The sequence below is a fragment of the Miniopterus schreibersii genome, assembly GCF_964146895.1.
Source record: "Miniopterus schreibersii genome assembly, chromosome: 3".
NCBI lineage: Eukaryota > Metazoa > Chordata > Mammalia > Chiroptera > Miniopteridae > Miniopterus > Miniopterus schreibersii.
Window position 1 is genome coordinate 103,795,416 of NC_138103.1, and position 22,577 is coordinate 103,817,992.

At 51.5% G+C, this 22,577-nt stretch overlaps 2 protein-coding genes across 2 annotated transcripts; both read left to right on the forward strand.

Moving 5' to 3' along the window:
* Positions 1-241: 241 nt before the first annotated feature.
* GZMA (granzyme A) lies at positions 242-7,366 on the forward strand (the record flags this gene model as incomplete). The annotated part of the gene is made up of 4 exons (XM_081132606.1): positions 242-324; positions 2,012-2,153; positions 5,389-5,652; positions 7,214-7,366. 4 exons carry the CDS (start codon positions 242-244, stop codon positions 7,364-7,366), a joined length of 642 nt encoding a protein of 213 aa, XP_080988732.1.
* A 7,232-nt stretch (positions 7,367-14,598) lies between these two features.
* LOC308554796 (granzyme A-like) lies at positions 14,599-22,052 on the forward strand. The gene is made up of 5 exons (XM_081132329.1): positions 14,599-14,735; positions 17,786-17,924; positions 19,475-19,616; positions 19,801-20,073; positions 21,821-22,052. The coding sequence occupies exons 1-5, from the start codon at positions 14,666-14,668 to the stop codon at positions 21,980-21,982; spliced, it is 786 nt and encodes a 261-aa protein (XP_080988455.1). The 5' UTR covers positions 14,599-14,665; the 3' UTR covers positions 21,983-22,052.
* The last annotated feature ends 525 nt before the right edge of the window (positions 22,053-22,577 follow it).

A 22,577-nucleotide genomic window follows, 5' to 3' on the forward strand; every position in this document is an offset into this window, starting at 1 on the left:
GGACATAACCACAGAGGAGACGCCGCAGAGGAAGGAGAGCACGAGGCCCACGGCAGACTGCAGGTCCCCCTCCCAGACCGGGTGCACGCTGGCCAGCCCCCTGGGGTGTCTGTTCATTACCCAGACACCCTCCCTCGGAGCGCTACGTGGCTGGGAAAGGTGAGATGTCACTCAGGTCGCTTTTTTAATGTTTGCAGAACCCTGTGCAGGGACCGGAGAAGGAGAGGAAGTGCTGCCTTTCATGGCTTTGATCGAAGGGGAGCAAAGCTGTGCTGGAGCCTTGATCGCAGAGAACTGGGTGCTGACGGCCGCCCATTGTCCCACGTAAGTAATTCTGAGCCCCTCTCATTCTCAGGGCAGTCGGGGGAGGAGAGGGTGTGGAGAGGACTCTGAAGTCCAAAACCCAAGTCGGGTCAGGATGGGGAGAGGGGGGGCAAGGACACCCAATGTTATGTTCTACAGGACACGTATCTGTAAGCAAAGGCCGCTTCCTGTAGAATACACCTGAGACGCGTGGCTGTCTTCTCATCTTATTTTAAAATACATTTTCACCGTGAATATAAAAATTATTAACATTTGGAAAACAGCAAAGGTGAAAAACAGCACTCAATCTCATCCACCCCACCCGACCGCTGTTAATGTGTCACCCCGTATTGTTAGGCTTCCCCGTAAGCTCTACATAGTCCAGCGAGTCCCGTCCTCTATGACTACAGGGGACTGACTTCATATTGTACAATTAACGTTGTCCCATGATGCTACCGATGAGACCGGACCGTAGGAAATTCCCGATATTTGACAGCTCGAGTTTTAAAAAGAGCAGTTTTCTATGGTTCAGACTAATGCTTTTCCTAATTGTGACCTGAAAGTCAGGAGACTGTTGATCCGGTGGACACGCCGCTATTTCTGAACTAGCATGTGCTGCTGCGAACCAGCACCCCACCCCCCGATCACTTTAGCACAAACTGCATGGATAGAAGAGACTTCAAAGCCGGCTTCTCACCAAGGCGCCCCAGACACACTCACCGTATCTCGTTGTGTAAAATGAGAATTTGCCAAGTAGGAACTTGAGCACAATGTACACTCTAAATAAAGCGAGCCCTCGGCCCAGCTTGACTGACTGGCCCTCTTGGTACAAAGTCAGCCAGCAAGTCAAGAAATGCCGGTGACGCCCTCTCCGGGCCAGGGACCAGCAGGTGCACACTCGGGCCAGCCCGGTTTTGCTTGTTGGCTTCTGAGTGTGTGCACCCTGTGTGCGTGCGCGTGTTTATTTTACTATAAAGTGAAGAACCATTTCTTCGGTCCTACCTACGAAACGCTTGACTCCTGAGGACCAGTGTCCTCTTTGAAGACTTAAGCGAGGTACATTGTTCCCCTGAAGCACAGAAAAGCTGACCTGTTGCCCCCTCCCCGGTTCTGGGGCGCAGCCTCTTTGCTCGGGTGCGGGCGGCCGGAGCTAGTGGGAGACCAGGCAGCACCTCTCGGGCCTCCGCGGCTCAGTGCTCTTGCCTCTGCCAAAGGCTGGGGTGGTCTCCCCGTCGCTTCTTCCTGGAAAGGATGTCAGAAAGCGAAAGCCATCTGTGATAACACCCATCTTGGGAGTTTCAGGTAAAAGTCATTAAAACATCAAAAGAAAAAAGCCCCATCAATGTCTCCAGTCTTGCTCGGCTAGTTTATAAATAGAAAGCCAGCCCGGCCGGCGTGGCTCAGCGGTTGAGCATCGACCTAGGATCCAGGAGATCGCAGTTCGATTCCCGGTCAGGGCACAGGCCCGGCCTGCGAGCTCGATCCCCAGCAGGGGATGCAGGAGGCAGCGGATCAGTGACTCTCATCATTGGTGTTTCTCTCTTTCCCCCTCTCCCTTCCTCTCTCTGAAATTAATAGATATATTTTAAAATAAATAAATAAATAGAAAGCCATTGGAAAGAACAGATCAGACTTGAACAAATTAAGTTCATGCTTAAGTTCATTCTCTCGCATAAATGATACACTGGCTTGTGTGTTATTGTTTCAGGAAGGACAACCCTAAAGTTATTATTGGCGCACACTGTATGTCCCAGAACAGAAAATGTGGCCACGTATCTTCCATTAAAAAGGCAATTTCCTACCCATGCTTTGATTCAGAATCGTATGAAGGGGATCTTCAGCTCCTTCAGGTAAATATGTGTTTTTTTCAATAACTATTTTGAAATAGCAAAATTTTAAAACTTGGTCAGTTTAACCTGAAAATGGTTTTTACCCTCTCAGCCAAGGTTGGCTAATGCCAGGATGTGGGGGTAAGATGCATAATTGGGACCCAGTACCATTGCTACAGATGTCAACCCTCTTGACAAAAGTCCTGCTGAGATAGGACCTCGCAATCCAAAGCGGTGATGCCACCAGGACCTCACGTAGTCACCACCGCTCGGTTCACGGGAGCTTGCTCAGCAAGGGAGACTGAGCCCCGAGGAGCCACGGGGTGGCTCAGTGTTAGGTGGGGCTCCCTGCAGGATCTGGGCTCGTGTCGGGCGATTTGAGGACAGGTTCGAGGAAGCAGGAGTTTTCTCCGAGCTGAGGGTGAGTCTATGGTTGGGCATCTCAGGGCACCTTACCTACCCAGGAGGGGGAGGGATGGAGAAGGTAAATCTGGGTTGGTGATAGCGGGCCTTGGTCAGTTTTGTGCCGCGCACAATGGCCTGGCTGTTGCCTCCGCTCGGACAGGAGCGCAGAACGACCTTGGTTTGCTTGCTTCATGAGGGCCACCTTGTCCGATGCAGGACAAAGTGTCGCCCAGCTGCGAGGGCTTGAGTGGGTGCCAGCCTGCTTTTCTCTTCCACAGAAGAGACGCAGAAACCAGGTGCTGCCCTAACGGCCCTCGCAGTCGGGTGGGAGAGACATGAATCCCCAGCTCTGATCTGACAGCGTTTCACTCGACGAGCTGAGGGGGGTCAGGGGAGCTTTCCTAGGGACAGCCGGGAATCCGCAGGAAAAGGGGAGAGGAGCCTCCCGGGCAGAAGGAGCCGCAGGCGTAGGAGGAGGATTCCTGGAAAATGCATTTGGAGGAAGAGGGGAGGGAGCTATGAGATTTGAGGGGGGGACAGGACGGGGCACCTGGGACCAGGCGCCGCAGACCTGACAAGAGGTTTGCACTTTAGGGGAAGGCAATAGGGAAGCGTTTCAAGTAGGGTAGTGACGTGATCAGACTTAACCCCCCACTCCCTGCCCCCACACTTATATCCTGCCCCCTTACTTACATCCTGAGTCCCCCATACTCCCTGCCCCCTAAACTGACATCCTGGGCCCCACACTTATATTCTGACCCCCACACTATCTGCCTCAGGGCTATCAGGCTGGACCCCTCTCTCTGGACACCCCTCTTCCCCCATACTCTAATCCCATCCAGGGTCCTGGGCAGTGAAAGGCGATTCCCTGCCCCGCCCCTAGAGGGTGCTCTGACTTACTTCCCTGCTGCGTTTTCCTCTCGTCACTTCCCTCTAATACACTTTAGACTGTTGTATTTGCTTGTCTGCCTCCCTCGCTGGAATGTAAGCACAGAATAGGTATTTTTGTCTTTTTACTTTTTACCTAGAAGAGTACCTGGAACCTAGTAGGTCCTCGATAAATATTTCCTGAATAACTTTGAATGAGGGTGGAGTTGAGCCAGACAATGGCAGAGGTAATCAGGAGAAGGAAAGAGATTCCAGACTAAGGTTTCAAGCAAGGGGTAGAAGGGGTCAGGTCTCCTCCAGGACCTAAAAGTCTTACTTTTACAAGGGGGTGGGGTGAGTCAGGGACGTGAGCCGGGAAACTCCTCCGCACCTCTGACCCTGTGGCTAGCCAGGTGACATTGCTGGAGAAACAATAAGGAGACACCAGGGTGACTTCACATGGTCAACCTTCCAGGGTGAAACCCGGTGATGTGCTCAGCCCTGCTGTGTGTTCCTGTCCCCAGAGAGCTGGGCAGGACCCCACTTACACACATCCTTCCCAGACTCCAGATGTGATCCATTCATTAAGACCCGCTGTCCCTTTGGGGGGCGGGGGGCGCCTTCCTCCTGTCCACCCAGTCAGATAACAAGCACAGAGACTATGAGAAACATTAGGCGGGGGAGAAGTTGCCCGTGGGCCCTTGAAGTCATGTCCCATGAACGACTTTCACTTGTGGCCATCTCACCTTCTAAATGTTAGCGGGTGGGGGTGGGAGCACCAGCAGCTCGGGGGCACTAAGGAAGTGGGGGCTGATCGAAATGCAATGTGGCAGTGGAGTGGGGCAGTGGCCACTGCTGTTGTGTCCTGTGTGGTTTTTTTAAAATATGTTTTTATTGATGTCAGAGAGAGGAAGGGAGAGGGAGAGAGAGAAACATCAGCGATGAGAGAGAGTCATTGATCGGCTGCCTCCTGCACACCCCCTGCTGGGGATCAAGCCCACAGCCCAGGCATGCGCCCTGACCGGGAATCCAACTGTGACATCCTGGTTCATGGGTCAATGCTCAACCACTGAGCCACACCAGCCAGGCTGTGTCCCGTTTTTAGAAGGCCCCCAATACCAGGGCCTTCTCCAGTTCAAACTGAGCTTGAGGTGAGAATGAAAGAACGAACTAGACCTGTCTCCCTCTGGCGTCCACTCAGCCGTGATCACACCCCCTGCTCCCTGCCTTGAGTTTTGGGAAGAGACAGGGCACAGTGGGAAGCCAGGTCAGGGCCTTGGTGAGTGAAGGGAAAAGGCGCCAGGCACCCAGAGGCAGGTGAGACCCTCAGGCTGGTTTTTCTCAGAAGCGGGGAAGCTGCACCTGCACTCCTGTGGGAATGAGGACACGGCCCTTTCCCACCCTGCCCCACGGAACCAGGCGCCGGTTTCCTTCTACTGGTCTCAAGAGCAGTCACTTCGCAAATCTGAGGCCACCTGCATGGAGGGAGGGCGTTCTCCACCCCAGCTTTCCAACCACAGAGCCGTCAGGTCCACCCACATAACATTACTGACAGGTCAACTGAACTGAAGTTGACCTACACTAGCTTAGCAAAACACACCTGAAAAGGTGTGCTGGACTTTGAAAAATCAGTTACTGAGGTTGAAACATGCCATGAGCCATGTCCTTTGTTTAAAAACATGCTAATAAGTGCCGGGCTGCTGTGGCTCAGCGGTTGAGCATCCATCTATGAACCAGGAGATCGGGGTTCGATTCCCGGTCAGGGCCATGCACAGGTTGTGGGCTTGATCCCCAGTCGGGGGCCTGCAGAAGGCAGCTGATCAATGACTCTCTCATCATTAATGTTTCTCTCCCTCTCCCTTCCTCTAAATCAATAAATACATATTTTAAACAACAACATGCTAATAAGCAAGATGTATATTCCAATCAGAGCTATTTTCTGGTTTTGTTACCGTTGTCCTTACCTCTCCCGCCCCTTTTTTAGCTGGCAGGTGAAGTGCCTATAACCAAAGCTGTAAGAACACTTCCGCTACCCAAACCAGAAGATGTCAGTCCCCACACCAGGTGTCACGTGGCAGGATGGGGAAGCACCAGAAGAGACTCCTCCAAACTGTCAAAAAGCCTGAGAGAACTTAATGTCACTGTGATCGACCGGAAAATATGCAACGACAACAAGCACTATAATTTTTCACGACTTATTGTTGATCGTAGCATGACCTGTGCTGGTGGAACAGGCAATTCATGTGAAGTAAGTAAATTACATATTTAAACCATTGTTTGGCTCTAGGATACAAGGTGAGCTAGATTCACGAGAAGAGGGTGGACAATTGTTGCTTTTTATGTACAAGGCCTGAAAGAGCCACTGCTGACACTGGTGTACAGGCCGCTCTTTGTCCTGGGGGAACCTTCTGCTCAGGGAGCGTCCCCTCCTTCCTAATGATCACTTTCAGGACACCATTCAACTGCCATCTTTGGATGCTCTCCGGTCTTCCCAAAAACGATGGTGGCAGCTGGCATGACCCATCCCCAGTCCTATATTCTATTCTACTTAATCCCCAAATAAGCCCATGAGATGGGCACTATTATCATCAACTGTATTTGACAGATGAGCAAATTAAAGTTAATTCACTTCCCCAAGTTAAATAACTTAGCTGTCAGTGGGGTGAACCTGGATTTGAACCGAGGCCACCTGACTCCCAACTCCTACACTGTTTGCCTTTCCAACTGCCAAGGACAGGCTTGACCGGGGTGGACTGTACCTGGGCTCATGATGCCTCCATGGTTTGCAAGGTCAGAGAGAATATGAAATGGGAGCTGATGAATCTCAGAAAAATCATCCCTAAGAACTGTCTGAAATATCACAGGTACTCCTTGGCCTGAGACGCCCTCGCTAGTGCCCTCCTTCCGAGTGGGGAGTAGTTGAGGTCCCGCCTCAAGCCTTCTAGGAGCCCCAACATGTGGTTTCTCCCCCGAACATCTACTGACCAAGAGCAGAGAGCACAGGTCGGCTGAGAGACAATCATTTCCACAGCTCAGGGCTTCTTTCCCTGTTTCACCAGTGAAAGGACTTCGCACATCTCCAGAATTGCCTTTTTCAGAAGGAAAATGATGGAAAAGATAAACAAATCTGTGTTAATTGATGCTGAGGGCAGACAATTAATTAATAAAAGAGATATTAACATTAGGCCCTGGCCGATTTGGCTCAGCAGTAGAGCATCGGCCTGCGGACTGAAGGGTCCTGGGTTCGATTCCAGTCAAGGGCACGTACCTCGGTTGCAGGCTCGATCCCCGGCCCCAGGTCAGGGCACGTGCAGGAGGCAGCCAATTGATGTCTCTCTCACATCGATGTTTCTCTCTCTCCCTCTCTCTCTCCCTCCCTCCCTTCCACTCTCTCTGAAAAGCAATGGAAAAAATATCCTCAGGATATGATTTAAAAAAAAAAAGAGAGACATTAGGCCCTGGCCAGTGTAGCTAAGTGGTTAGAGAGCCGGTCCTCACGCTGAAGGGTTGTGGTTCGATTCCCAGTCAAGGGCACATCCCTGGGTTGCAGGCTCGATCCCCGGCCTCTGTTGGAGCACGTGCAGGAGGCAGCCAACCAGTGTGTCTCATATTGATGTTTCTCTCTCCCCCTCCCTTCCACGCTCTCTAAAAATCCATGGGAAAAATATCCTCGGGTGAGGATTCTCTCACACACACACACAGAGATACTAGGTTAGCCCTTAAAATAAGGAGAGAAAGGATGTGCGAGTGAGCGAATGAGTCCATGTCTTTGGAAAGGCCCCCGTTTAAAGCATGGCTCTCTGTTCCAGGTGGTTTCTGGAAGTCCTCTGATATGTGAGGGCATTTTCAGAGGTGTCTCTTCCTTTCGGGAGTGCTGTGGCCCTAAGAAGCCTGGCGTCTACACTCTCCTTATCCCAAAATACCTGAACTGGATAAGGAAGACCATGGCAGGAGCCGCCTGACCCTCCTTCCTCCAAGCGGAGAACTGAGGTGCCCACCGACGAGGTTGAGCAAAGGGGAGCTGAAGAAGCACCTCGCGACCCTCCACCCTTGGGTGCCAAGGACACAGCCTGTTCGAAACTTTCCGTCAGCATCCCGTCCTCTCGATCCCATCATCTAGATGTCCCTTGAGAAAAAGTTCCCCAGTTCAGTCACCCTTTGCTCTATTCAGAATTTGAGGACTGTCACCTTCGTGTTTATCTGTAAAAGGAAGGAGATCTCAGGAAAAGTTAGGATATTCTTTCTTCTTCAAGTAAAGCTTCAAAATACCTATGGCCTTTGAAATCTAGAGCCTGATATTCTATTCAATGTGGGAATGAGAGGAAGGGGGATCGTCCCTGCTCACTACGTGCTTCCATATATTTCCATTTTCACAAAAGCTTAAGCTGTAGACAACGAGAGAGATCCCGTGTGTGTTTTAGATGTTTGGAAATTTTAGTATTTGAGGATATAGTTCAGAGCATTGCACGTTATTAATTACAAGTAGTCTGAAGTTTCATATACCAGTAGGCCTCTGTCCAGCCAGCACCCTGGTGTGTATTTTGCCTTAGCTAGTGAATTTATATATGCAAGCGCTAACCTTAACACTGTTATTCTTAATAAATTGTGAGACATAATAAAGAAAATGACTTTTTTTACCCCCTACCATTTATATCTCATGTTTTTGTTATGCTGTTTCTCCAAAGACCCGATTTATAATAAACTCATTCCCTAATAATCCTGACTGATGTACCCATTTTAATTCCCCAAACATTTCCTGAGGGCCCACCATGTGTCAGGCATTGTGTCCAGCACGGTAAATACTGAGACACGACCACTGCCCCGTCATGGGACTTCTCACCGACATTTAGAGCAAACCTGAGTTTACCACAGGCTCTCGGACCCCGAGCAGCTGGCCTGGACCCCACCCACTGTCCTCAGGCCTCAGTCACCCTGCGCACCCGGCCTGCCCATTTGCCCACACACACACACACACACACGCACACACACACACACACACACACACACCATACTAGAGCCACCAGCACCTCACGCACACTCACACTCGCTCACCCACAAACTGGGTTTCCTCCACTTGGCTCCTTTCCATCCGGCAGGTCTCGACTTAAGTGCAGATGCTCAGAACAGTCTCGTCTGACCCCCCTCTCGAAGAGAGACCCGGCCCAGCGCTCCCCATTTCAGCACCCATTTCTTCTTATTTATTATACTGATAACAACCTAGAACCATTTCACACATTTTTAACATTCTTCCTTCGCAGACAGACTATCTCCGTACTGGCGTGGAGGGGAGACGGGCCGTGATGTCACTGCGCCTGCCCGGTGGGCCAGCCCGGGCCAGGTCCCTCAGTGCAGACCCTCCTGAGAGGGACCTGACCAAAACTGATGCTCATCTGGACATAAACCAGCACCCTGCCCTCCTCCTGCTACACGCTGGCTGCTGGGACAGGCTGGGGTCCTGCCGTGGTCACACATATCAAGTCACGCCCGTACCCGGTAGCATCCGAGTACCTGTGGCTATCTGGCCCCTGACCTTACATAATTCTCTGGTGCCTATTAAGTGGCACAGGGACCTGTTTTGCCTTGCAGCACCCAAGTCGTGCCTGGGTGTACGTTTCCCTTAGTAAAGTAACTGCCCTCCTAGAGCGGCCAGTCTGGTCCTTCAGTCCTTCCCTGTCCTCCCTCACAGACGGAGGCTCAGTCCCGGACCCTCCCTGGGGCTGTGCGCACCAACGGCAAGGGTTAAACCCATTCTACTAACCTTTGCTTCTGACGCCCAGCATCTAACACTGCGCCTGGCACCTAAAAAGCATTCAAGAGGTATTTGTGTAAATAACTAATTAATATAACGTCATGCATGCTCCCCAGTAGCCAATTCCCTCCTCTACCTCCATAGAAAGGGTACAGCAAATTCAAATGCAAATGCCACGAACGCATGCATTGCTCTTAGAAAGGGTTGATTCACTAACTTACATGGATTTCTAAGTGTTGACACATATCATCACATGATATTTTTAAAGTCACGTTTGTTCATATTCCCGCCATCTCAGAAAAGTCCTGACGTCTCGAGAAGAGGTTAAGCTCATGAGAGCAGACCCAGGGGTTCCAGAAACTCTAACGTTCCCGAGAAAGCTCTAGTTTTGCCCTTAGCAGTAGAAGTTGTGCTCTTATTTTTTTTAACCCTCACCCAAGGATATTTTTTTCCATTGCTTTTCAGAGAGAGTGGAAGGGAGGGGGAGAGAGAGAAACATCGATGTGAGAGAGACACATCTTTTGGTTGCCTCCTGCTCATGCAAGGGGCAGGAATCGAACCCGGGACCCTTTAGTCCGCGGGCTGACACTCTAACCACTGAGCCAAACTGGCTCAGGGGAAGTTGTGTTCTTCAAAATGCTTCGTTCATATTTGAGAAAACGTTGGCTGAACAGCCAAGCTGGAATAATCACAGTGTTCCCTGAGCTAGACCAGCTCACGAGCATTTCCTCAGGGCGGCCGCTGGGCTCTGTGCCTACTTTGCATACTCCCCACATCACAGAACATGAAAATGACACTGGCTACAGAATAAAGATGTGTGAAAATTCATCATTATTATTATTTTTACTGATTCTACTGTTTCATTCCTTTCACTCTTTAGTGAAATTAGCTTATTTTTAAATTTTTTTATTTCCTTTTTTTTTTCTTTTTGAGAGTGCCTGACCGTGATTAACACAGCAACCACTGGTACCGCCTGTTGCTGCTGCATTGACAAAGACACGGGCGGCTGACCTGTCATGGCTTCTGGGCCATCAGTGAAAATGTCCACACACAGGGGGAAAGGCCGCATCTCAGTCTTATTATGAAGACAGTTTTAACCTTGTGCACCCCAAAAGGGTCTCAGGAACCCCCAGGAGTCCACAAACCACACTTGGAGAACCACTGGTTTACAATATTGCGATGGCTCATTCACAGCTGGGATGAATTAAAATTTTCCCCGGAACATAAAGAAATAACCTACATACACAATTTTTAAAATGTATATCTTATAGTCAAAACAATCTTGAAAAAAAGGTTGTTAGAACACAACAAAGTTGGTGGAAAAGTTGGTGGACACACATTTTTCAACTTCAAAACTTTCTACCGTAATCAAGATGGTGTATGCTGGCGTAAGGACGGACAATGTTACAGGGTGGGAGCCCAGAAATGAACTCTATAGCAAACTGATTTTTGACAATGGGATCAAGACAATTCCATGGGAAAAGAATAGCCTTTGCAAGAAACAATGCTGGGATAACCACGTGTCCACATGCCAGAGGATGGAGTTGGACCCCCTACCTCACACCATACACAAAAGTTAACTTGAACTGTACAAAAAATTTAATTAAAAAGGAGACCTAAGTGTAAGAACTAAAACTATAACACCCTTAGAAAAAACAACAACATGAGACTAAGTCTTTGTGGTCTTGGGTGAGTCAACAATTTCTTACTGTCACACCAGAGGCTCATGTGATAAGAGAGGCTGGTGAGTTGTTAAAATTGTTGTGTTTCAAAAGATACCATCAAGAAAAATAAAAGACAACCCACAGACTAGGAGAAAATATTTGCAAGCTATATATCTTATAAGGGACTCATATCCAATAATAAGGAGCATTACAACTCAATAATAAAAAGACAATCCAATTAAAAAATGGGCAATATATTTGAACAGACATTTCTCCAAAAAAGATAAATGATTGTCTAGCAAAGGCATGAAAAGAAGCTCAATGTCATTGGTCATTAAAGAAATGCAATTCAGCCCAGCCGAGCGTGGATCAGAGGTTGAGCGTCGACCTAGGATCCAGGCGATCGAGGTTCGATTCCTGGTCGGGGCACATGCCAGGGCTGTGGGCTCAATTCCCAGTCAGGGGCGTGCAGGAGGCAGCCGATCAATGACTCTCTCATCACTGATGTTTCTGTCTCTCTCTCTCTCCTTTCCTCTCTCTGAAATCAATATATATTTCTTTTAAAAAAAGAAAAGAAATGCAATTCAGTGCCTACAGCTTCTTAAGTTTGTCTAGTTGGCCTTCCAATCTTTACCAGGAGGCCCTAGAGAGAAAAGAAATACAATTCAAAACCGCCCTAAGAGACTATGTCACACCCAGTAGGCTAGCAATGATTTAAAAAATAATACATAGCAAGTGTTGGCAATGATGTGGAAACACTGGAACCCTCATGCATTTTGGGGGAATGTAAAATGGTGCAGCCACTTTGGAAAACTGTGTAGAAGTTCCTCAAGCTGTTAAACACAGAGCTCCCATGTGACCCAGCAATCATACCCCCAGGTAAACGCCCAAGAAAGTTGAAAACACATTTCCACCCAAAAACTTGCACATAAATGTCATAGTAGCATTATTCATAACAGGTAAAAAGTAAAAACAGCCCATATGTTCAGCCGCCAATGGGCAGCTAGATAAATGTGGTGCGTTCATACCATGGAAAGTTCAGCAACAAAAAGGACTGAAGCACTGATACAGCCACATGAGCCTCAAAAGCCTTGTGCTACATGACAGGCCGTCACAAAGACCGCGTGCTGTACAGTTCCACGTATGTGAAATGTTCAGATCAGACAAATCTATGGAGCCCGGCCGGGCGTGGCTCAGCGGTTGAGTGTCGACCTGGGATCCAGGTGATCGGGGTTCGATTCCTGGTCGGGGCACATGCCCGGGTTGCGGGCTCGATCAATGACTCTCTCATCATTGATGTTTCTATCTCGCTCCCTCTCCCTCTTCCTCTCCTTCCCTCTCTCTGAAAATAAATAAAGATATATTTTTTAAAAAAAAAGATTTACAGACAAATCTATGGAGACAGGCAGTGGATCTGCGGTTGTCCAGGGCAGGAGCGTGGGGAAGGGAGGGTCATGGGAGCAACAGGCTTCCTTTGGAAACGATGAGAATGTTCCAGGGTTAACCATGGAGGCAGCTGCCCAGCTCAGGAACGGTTTCTAAGCTGCGTCTCGTAAGCTGCTCAACGTCAGCATGAAGGGGGCATAGCAACCACCTTCCCATGAAAAGAAACATTCTCCACTTTCCTTTAAGAATTTTTCAGTATCTACAGTCAATGAATATTTTATTTTCTTTAAGTTGCACTGAAATGACTCACTGAAACCAGAAGCCGGGGGGTCCCATCGCTGTTACTAGACCTGAGTGACCTGTGACGAATACCAGTAACACCCGGGAAAAGGAAACCCAGGGCTCAGGGGGGCTCCCTGCTAGGTGGTGTCATTTCTGAGAAAGAAACCCCAGGGTCTGAAGTCAACAGGGTGTTAACTCGGGGAATGGTTAGTTTAACACCAAACACCCTGACAGGACATAGGACCACAGGGGTTACGAGAAAGATCACACCCTTCGCTCAGAAAAAGAGCAAAGACATTTCTAACCGAGAGCACCTGGGTGCTGTTCCCTCAGGGACGGACGCCGAGCCACCTCAGCGTGGGGTGGCCTCCATGCTGGGACAAAATAGCCGCGTCTGACTCCTGTTGTACTTCTTCAGGTAAATCCGGAGAACGGAAGAAAGGATAGGAAAGGGGGGGACTCAGAAACACTCTCATGTGTGTGCTATCGGCAGTTAGACACGAGCAGGGCAAGGGCGACGGCCAGGTACAAAGGTCACCAGGGCAAAAAGCCCCAGGGGCCTCGCAAGGGACAAAGCTGGGAAAACTGGGACCTCACCCCAGGGTAACCTTTCCTCCCCCAGCATTTCGCTGGTCATGCGGTTTGAAACCCCTCACCTTTCACATCGCTGGTCATGCAGTTTAGACCCCTGGCCTTTCCTCCCTAAAGGTAACATCCAGGCCTCAGTTGTATTTCAGCTCCAGGCCCAGAAAAACAGCAAAACCACACAAGCGGTGCCGTGGCTGCCTCGGGACCAGCTGCATTGACTAATGACCCCCTGGCCTGGCGCCGACCATTCAGTGGAGGCCACAACCCTGAAAGAGCACATCTGGAAAGCTGATGAATATTCTATTGAGATTTGCCCCTAAGACACCCCCCCCCAAAAAAAACACACAACTCTCAGCCTTTAAAAACCGTCAAAGGCAAGGGAGCCGGTACACTCCTACGGGGAGCATGCCATCCCCGCCCCCCTTTCTTTCCTCCACAGGCAGGCATCTCCTGAACTCTAAGGGGCACCAGGAGACTTGCAACCAGGGGAGCAATGGGCAGCAGCAGCTCCTCCCGGGGTTAGTCCCCTAAACCTGCCTCCAAGGCCCCTTTTCTCTGACTTCCCACTGAGCCAGAGCAGCCCAGCCAGGCTCTCCTGGTGCTTCTCCTGTGCTGAGCCCTTCTTGGTTCCACTGCCCCCAGCTTTTTGTGTTTTTTTAAAGATATCTTCATTGATTTCAGAGAGAGGAAAGGATAGAGATAGAAACATCAATGATGAGAGAGTCATTGATCGGCTGCAGCCCGCAATCCAGGCCTGTGCCCTGACCGGGAATCGAGCCCCGACCGCCTGGATCCTAGGTCGACGCTCATCCGCTGAGCCACGCCCGGCCGGGCCACTGTCCCCAGCTTTAATAAACGCCCCATCTGACGGTGCTTTTGCTGCGGCCAGTCAGCTCTAGCTTTGCTGCGCTTTGTCTCTTGACTGAAATCTCTCCTTCAAAAAGACAAGAGCAGGGGCCTCGTCGTCTCACCAGTGAAATATCTAAAGCTGTAAAACCAGTCAGGGGAAGCATAACCCGAGGTCTGGAAACAGCCACCAGCCCCTACCTCCCGCAGCTCCGTCCCCACACCTGCCGCAGACTCCAGACAGGAGCCCAGAAAACCAGCCTCCACACAGAGTGGGGAAGGAAAACCCAGGCAGGAATGAAAAAAGGCATCGCCCCTTGTCCTTGACCTACGGCTCCTTGCGTAACCCAAAGAGACCAAGTCTTAGGACATTTTTTAAAGCTCCAATTCAAGTCTCTCAAGAGTTTCCACTCATGGATACGGACGGTAATGTTGCTGGTGCTGAAAAGCAGAGTCCTCCAATCTGCTGAGACCCCTCAGAGGCCCCTCCGAGGGGTGCGCTACATCCTGAGGACCACAAGGGCCCCCGGACCCCCACCCGCAGTGGAATCACAGGCCTCTCCCTCAAGTCCTGCCTGGGGAGCATGCCCACCGCGAGCTGTTCTCACCAGTTTCGTTTCCTAGGCTCCAGCTTGAAATGCGAAAGAAAGAAAAACCACATCCTCTGCGCTCTCAGTATATAGAGCGGGTGGGTCAAGGGCTGAGAACAGATTTTCGCCTGGACCGGCGCTGGGACAGCAGCCGCGATGAGGACTCCCCGGGCGCCCCTGGCCTCCTCTCTCCCCATTGCCATCTGTCTCCTGCTCCTTCCCGGAGGTAAGGCTGACCCTTGGCATTCCCACGAGACGAGCGGACTGCCGTGGGCTCTTGGCCACGTTAGCTAGCGAAGCGTGCTTGGGGAGGTTCGCCCCTAGGCCTTAACATTGTCTTGGGTTATAACTATTCTTTACAAGTTCTTCACAAAAGATCATAGAACCAGCCAGTGCTTACTGCTGCCAATTCGTAAAACTGCCCAAAAGAATGAAACAAACCAACAACGCAAAAGCGCTTGAGTTAGGAAAACAAACATACCTTCCAGGGAAGGCCGAGAGGTCCGCTGGCTGCTGGCGGGCTGGGGAAATGCTGCGGGTTTTACCGCCAATTAACGCGGGAACAGGACCTACTCACCTGTAGCAGATCAGGGATGATTAGAATTTGCATCGTTTCTCCAGGCGACTGTGTCCTCGGGCAGACATTAGGACACCGGGGATGTCCCCGCATCACCTCTCTGGAAGAGCTGCAGTATTTGTATCAGGCTAGATCTTTACTGCGCTCGGTAGTAACCAACACGCCCGGTTTCCTGTGTGCGTCCCATGTGCGTCGGTTTGAAATGCGTGGAACGCCAGGCGTTCTCCCGGGGAGGGGAGGGGAGCAGCCCCCGGGGTCGCCCCTCTCTCCTTCCCCTCTCAGTGTTCACACCTCACTGTCCTGACAGTGGAGTCCCAGGCACTGTGCCCTGGTGAAGGAACCATGAGCCTGAGCCAGCGCTCAGGGGAAATAGTTCAGGAGACTCCAAGAGCGTCAGGTGTGGGAAGGCGGGCAGGTGAGAGGGTTTCTCGAGGCCCAGGACCTTCTAAACCAACAGGCAGGTGGCCTTGGGTCTCGGCTCACTGCGCTCCAATAAACCCATACGCCGGGTCTACCACCAAGGAAACCACCGAGGCAGGACTCTGTCCTGTGGCCCCTTCTCCCTCCCTCCCTCACCTCATCGGGAAAGAGCTTAGATCAAACCTGGTGGTTCAGCCTGGAGACTGAGGGGAGCCTCGGGAGCCACGGCTATTAGTCTCTCAGTTTATGAGTGAGGTGGGTGCAGATTTCAGTAAAAGGAAGTCTCACAGTGACCAAAGAACTCCGAGCAAGGTCACCGCTAGAAGGTGCCAGTACCAGTTTGTAAGTGTGTGTTTCAGCAAGGACTTGGGGTGACAAGTGCAGTTCTCAGGCTCCTAAAAGCCTTTTGCCTTCCCCGGATTAACACTCAGCCAGAAAGGGGGAGGAGGGGGAGGCCCTCAAGGTTGTCATCATCACCAGCATCTCCTGTGGCAACTGTTACCTGGAGACCCATGCACAGCCGGCTGCCCTTTTCCAGCCCTGAGCCCTGAGCCCTGAGCCCTGAGCCCCGAGCCCCGAGCCCCGAGCCCTGAGCCCTGAGGTCTGAGCCCTGAGCCCTGAGCCCCGAGCCCCGAGCCCTGAGCCCTGAGCCCTGAGCCCCGAGCCCTGAGCCCTGAGCCCTGAGGTCTGAGCCCTGAGCCCTGAGCCCTGAGGTCTGAGCCCTGAGCCCTGAGCCCTGAGCCCCGAGCCCTGAGCCCCGAGCCCTGAGCCCTGAGGTCTGAGCCCTGAGCCCTGAGCCCTGAGCCCTGAGCCCCGAGCCCTGAGCCCTGAGCCCTGAGGTCTGAGCCCTGAGCCCTGAGCCCTGAGGTCTGAGCCCTGAGCCCTGAGCCCCGAGCCCTGAGCCCTGAGCCCTGAGGTCTGAGCCCTGAGGTCTGAGCCCTGAGCCCCGAGCCCTGAGCCCTGAGGTCTGAGCCCTGAGCCCTGAGGTCTGAGCCCCGAGCCCTGAGGTCTGAGCCCTGAGGTCTGAGCCCTGAGCCCTGAGCCCTGAGGTCTGAGCCCTGAGCCCTGAGGTCTGAGCCCTGAGGTCTGAGCCCTGAGCCCTGAGCCCTGAGCCCTGAGGTCTGAGCCCTGAGGTCTGAGCCCTGAGCCCTGAGGTCTGAGCCCTGAGGTCTGAGCCCTGAGCCCTGAGCCCTGAGCCCTGAGCCCTGAGGTCTGAGCCCTGAGGTCTGAGCCCTGAGCCCTGAGCCCTGAGCCCTGAGGTCTGAGCCCTGAGGTCTGAGCCCCGAGCCCTGAGGTCTGAGCCCTGAGGTCTGAGCCCCGAGCCCTGAGCCCTGAGGTCTGAGCCCTGAGCCCTGAGGTCTGAGCCCTGAGGTCTGAGCCCTGAGCACTGAGCCCTGAGCCCCGAGCCCTGAGCCCCGAGCCCTGAGCCCCGAGCCCTGAGCCCTGAGGTCTGAGCCCTGAGCCCTGAGGTCTGAGCCCTGAGGTCTGAGCCCTGAGCCCCGAGCCCTGAGCCCTGAGGTCTGAGCCCTGAGCCCCGAGCCCTGAGCCCTGAGGTCTGAGCCCTGAGCCCCGAGCCCTGAGCCCTGAGGTCTGAGCCCTGAGCCCCGAGCCCTGAGCCCTGAGGTCTGAGCCCTGAGGTCTGAGCCCTGAGCCCTGAGGTCTGAGCCCTGAGCCCTGAGCCCTGAGCCCTGAGGTCTGAGCCCTGAGCCCCGAGCCCTGAGCCCTGAGGTCTGAGCCCTGAGCCCTGAGGTCTGACTTCCAGCCTGATGACCCCTGGAACCATCAAGGGCGAGGCTTCTGTGGGGCAAAGAGTGGGACCTCTTAGAGAGTCCGGCAGGCACGGGACTTACATTCAGGCCTCTGGCCGTCCTCGGAGGGTGGGGAGGATGGTCTCGGCTTCACTTCTCTCCCAGGGAGACAGTGTTTCTGGTCTTAGAAACATGGCTTTCGATAGAGCTCTCGGGTGGGCACCAGTATGATTGGCCTTTTTTTTTTTTGGTTAATGCTCACCGAGGATATTTTTTCCATTGCTTTTCAGAGAGGGGGAGAGAGAGAGAGAGAGAGAGAGAGAGAGAGAGAGAGAGAGAGAGACAATGATGTGAGAGACACATCAGCTGGTTGCCACCCGCACCCGCCCAGACCGGAGGTGGGGAACGAACCTGCAACCCAGGTACCTGCCCTTGACCAGGAATCGAACCCGAGGCCCTTCAGTCCCCAGGCGGATGCTCTAACCACTGAGAACACCAGCCAGGACTGATTTGCCTTTTTCTTTCTAACAGGTCTCTGTGGGGAAATCATTGGAGGAAAGGAAGTGACTCCTCACTCAAGACCATACATGGTGCTGCTTAAGGGCAACGACATCTGTGCCGGGGCTTTGATTGCCGAAAACTGGGTGTTGACAGCCGCTCACTGTAAACTGTAAATGTTTGGGTTTAAAACAAAAGTTTGTGGAGATATTCTAATTTGGGTGAATATTAAATAAGAAAGTAAATGCCACTGAAGCCACGGGAGGCTCACAGTACTTACGTCTCTGGAAACTTGCTTTACCCCAACCAGGAGTTGAGTCCAGATGGGACCCCAGAGGACGAGCCCCGTGAGGAAGCAGGGTCCACAGCTTTCTTTTTTTTCTAAAGTAAATCTAATTTTACTTATTTTATTTTTGTTAATCCTCACGTGAGGATATTTTTTCCATTGATTGTTTTTTAGAGAGAGTGGAAGGGAGGGGGAGAGACAGACAAACATCGATGTGAGAGAGACGTGTTGACTGGTTGCCTCCTGCATGCTCGGGGGGCGGGTGGGGGGTATCGAGCCTGCAACCGAGGTACATGCCCTTGACCGAGAATCAAACCCGAGATCCTTCAGTCCCCAGGCTGACGCTCTAACCACTGAGCCAGAGTCCAGGGCCCACAGCTCTTTCTGCACGTCCCTGCTCCAGCCTCCTGGGCCCGGGGATTCCATGACTGGGTAGGATGAGCCGAGTCCCCAGTTTCCTCAGGGGCCCGAGCACCACTGTCCAGTGGAGAAAGCTTGTCTCAAAGGCCTGGTGGCCCCTCGGTGACCGCCTCTCACACCTGCAGGCGCCTCTGTGGCTGAGGACTGCCCTTGTCTCCACTCCCTGAATCAGGCTGATGTGATGGCCACTATGGTGCCGGTGATGGAGATTACATGTGGCCATATAAATGTGAACTAGTAAAACTTAAATAAAATTACAAATCTACTTCCTCAGTCACACTCACCTCATTTCACGTCCTCAGCAGCCGTGTGTGGCTGATTCCACACTGGATGGCGCAGACTGATAGGACATCATTAAACTGTGCTCCACTGAGAGCCTAGTTCTAATGTCTCAAGTGAGACTCACATCGGCTGGTGCAACGGAAAAACAGCTGTGTGAATGTCAGGTCGCGTAGTTTATACTAGCTTGTGAATGATAATAGCCTTAACCATTAATACATCAAAGAGTATTTTGATTTTAGTAATCAAGAGGAACCTTTAGCATAGAGTAAGAGAACTGACGTGGGTCCCTCCTTCAGACAGCCATCCCCCCAATACACACTCGGTGTCACGCAAATGGGGTCCTCCACTGAACAATGTGTTTCTGAAAGTTTTTCCACTTAAGGTAAGTTTGCTGGAGTGACTCTGCGGGTATCCAGTGGCTGGGCTGCTGTCCCTAGACTACTGAGACCTCTGTTTTCCAGTCATCTGCAGCTTGGTTCCCTATCACAGCTAAAGTGGGGGTGAAACTTTGTTTTCAATAAACCCAGCTTAGCTTGTTATAAATATGCTGGTGGTGATGATGAATTCATAAACATCTTTTTGTTCTTTAAAGTGCACATTTTTTTCTGACCTACAAACAAGTATTTCCAGGGCAAGCGTATTTATAAGTGGGACAATGAAACTGATCCTCACATGATATGCTCGGCTCCTGATCGAAAGACTGAACCCATTCACAGTGCTGTGTCTGTTTTCAGGAATAAAAGGGCTGAGGTCATTCTTGGGGCTCACTCACTATCCAAGAATGAGCCACAGAAACAGAAAATGCGCGTGGAGAAGCTGTTTTCCTACCCATGCTATGACCAGGAAACTCACGAGGGTGACCTTCGTCTTCTAAAGGTACAAACCTTCCATTGACTTAAAAGCCATAGAACCTCCTACAGTCTGGCCACCTACATGGCACCTTTGTAGATGCCCCTGTAGCTACAGACTATAGCTACATAAGGGAGTCCCTGGGGGTCATAAAAACGTGAATATTTTAATTATCTCATTCTGTTAACTCTTTATGCTTGTCTTCCAACAGCTGGATAGGAAAGCAAGAATTAATAAAAACGTGGCTATCCTTCATCTCCCCAAATCGGGGCAAGATGTGAAACCAGGAACCATGTGCCAAGTTGCAGGATGGGGGTTGGTTAACAATAAGTCTGGAACCGCATCCGAGACTCTGAGAGAAGTCAATGTCACCGTCATAGACAGAAAAACCTGCAATGACCCACAGCACTATAATTATGATCCTGTGATTGGGCTGAATATGGTTTGTGCTGGGGACCGCAAAGGTGGAAAGGACTCGTGCACAGTAAGTAAAAGATGATCCCCCATGCTGGCTGTTGGGTTACGTTGGGTCTGGCTGTTGGGTTACGTTGGGTCTGGCTGTTGGGTTAATTTGGGTCTGGCTGTTGGGTTACGTTGGGTCTGGCTTTTGGGTTAACTCTCATGCTTTTGGAACCTACATGCAACATCCTGAGGCACAATGTCATGCTTAGTCTTCTCCTGGCATTGGCTTCGGTGGAGTTCTAGCGCTCAGCTAGGTGAGTTAGTCAGAAAATAATTAGTAATAATAACAACAAGAACATGCTCACTGCTAGTGCACGGGTGGGCCTGTGGCCTGTGACATCTTCTGGATTGTATATCAAAACGACCCAAGCAGCAATGTGTTTTTTTCTCTCTCTTCTTCATATTAACACATGCAGATCTAAATTTAAAATTAGGGAACACTCAGGAGAGCTAAGGGTAGGGTTCCTCTAGGGCCTTCTGTATTCTTTTCCCCATATCTCAGCACACGCCCCAAATTCCTCTGCCATTGAACATGGGGAGTCTGAAAAGCCTGTTGTCCCCAAGCCTGACTGAGGATCTCAGCAAGACCCCGCATCTTCCTAGATCCAAGCCCAATCACCAGGAAACAGCTCCCAAGCATGACCCACACAGAGAATGTCAGCCTCTATGTCAGAGTCCAGAGAAGGGATGGGACAGGGCCCCGCCTGAGGATAGAGGTGTAAGAAACACTTTAGAGATTTTTTAGCTCTCAGAACGCTCATGCTTTTGGAACCTACATGCAACATCCTGAGGCCACAACAGCATCCCAAGACACCTGTCCCCTGCCACCTTCTCCCCTCCAAGCTCAGCAGTCCTTTGCCTATTCTCTCAATGGCTGTGGATGAATTACACCTAAAAGACTCATTCTGAATTTCCAGGCGCTATAGTAGGCAGGAGAAATACATGTGTGCAGGGCGGATCCCAGCTTCTCACTTCACACTCTCATGGGCTAGTTCTTGCCAGGAAAGGGAAGGTCCCAGTGCCTGCGCATTGCTGGGACGGAGCTGGGCCCTCGGAGCCTGGCATCCGCAGAGCTGTGTGCACAGACCTGCTTGGCCCGCGACCTGAGCACCACCAGCCCGGACGCTGGACCTCGAATAGGTTACAATAGGCTAATCCCAGAATCCCTGAGGTGAGACAGGATCGCGCACGGGAGGCCCAGTCGGGAAGATTGAACAGCAACTCACGGCTCCCGGGGCCTCTCTGCCGTGGAGCCAGCGAGCTCTGAGGGGCACCACTGATCCCGGGAGCTGCCACCCGGTGTCAGGTGCTCAGAGCAGACTGGGGAGGGGTTGTTGTCTGTCTGAGGGGTGAGAGGAGAGGCTGCTTTGGTTTTGTTTCTTTGGGAAGACAATTATCTGCTGGAGAAACTGAAACCCATGGTTTCTACTTTTTGCCTCAATGTCGCATCTGCATTGGACTATTTAACCACTCAAGTGATGAGGCATTTTGAGAAAATGACCAATAGAAGGGTTTCCTTCCTAAAGCAGAAAAATTGGCCTCGAAATTACGGGGTAACATAAACAGTAATACAACGTCTGTGTTAACTTCCACTGGTTCGTAAGTAAATTAAGCCGATCTAGAAATACTAAAATGTTCTCAACATTTTGGTGTTTTAAGCACTGATTTTCAGTTAAGTGGAGGTTGGTCTGAGCTCCACAGTAAATGGGGTTTCTCCATGGGCAATGGCCGTGCTTGATGCTGACCCGCCGCTGCTCCTGTCCCCCCAGGGAGACTCGGGAAGCCCCCTGATATGCGAAGGCACCTTCAGAGGCGTCACGTCCTTCGGCCTTGAGGGCAAGTGTGGAGACCCCCACGGCCCTGGCGTCTACATGCTGCTCACAAAGAAGTACCTCAACTGGATCATCAAGACCATGAAGGAGGCGGAGTAGCAGGTCGTTGTCTTCATCCCATGTGCTGTCACTTCTGAATCCTGCCGTAAATAAAATCAACTTGCGTGACTACCGGGTTCTCTCCTATAACTTCAGTGGGCGGATCTCCAACCAACGTGAGGCGGGTGATAGTGACCTTGTAAATAATGCGAGGGAGGGGCCAGGAGACCAAAGTCACCGGTGTCATCTGTGTGTCAGGTGACACGCAAGTTTTGCTTGGCCCTGGCGGCGGTGGGTCAGGGGTTAGAGCATCCGCCCACATGCCGCAGGGTCAAGGGTTCGATTTCCAGTCAAGGGTACGTCCCGGGTTGCAGGTTCGATCCCAGTCCCTGCTTGGGGCGTGTGTGGGAGGCAACCAATTGATATGTCTCTTTCAAAGCAATGTCTCCTTCTGTCTCCCTCCTTCCTTCCTTCCTTCCTTCCTTCCTTCCAGTCTCTCTAAAATATCAATGAAGAAAATATCCTCCGGTGGGCAGGGGTTAACAAGCAAAAGGTTTGCTTGAAGTGTTCCCTTCAGGGTCTGGGTGGGACCCAGCTGAGCAGCACTCGGGTCAGTCTGTCTAGTCACAAGCACAGCGAGGGGCCCGCAATCCTG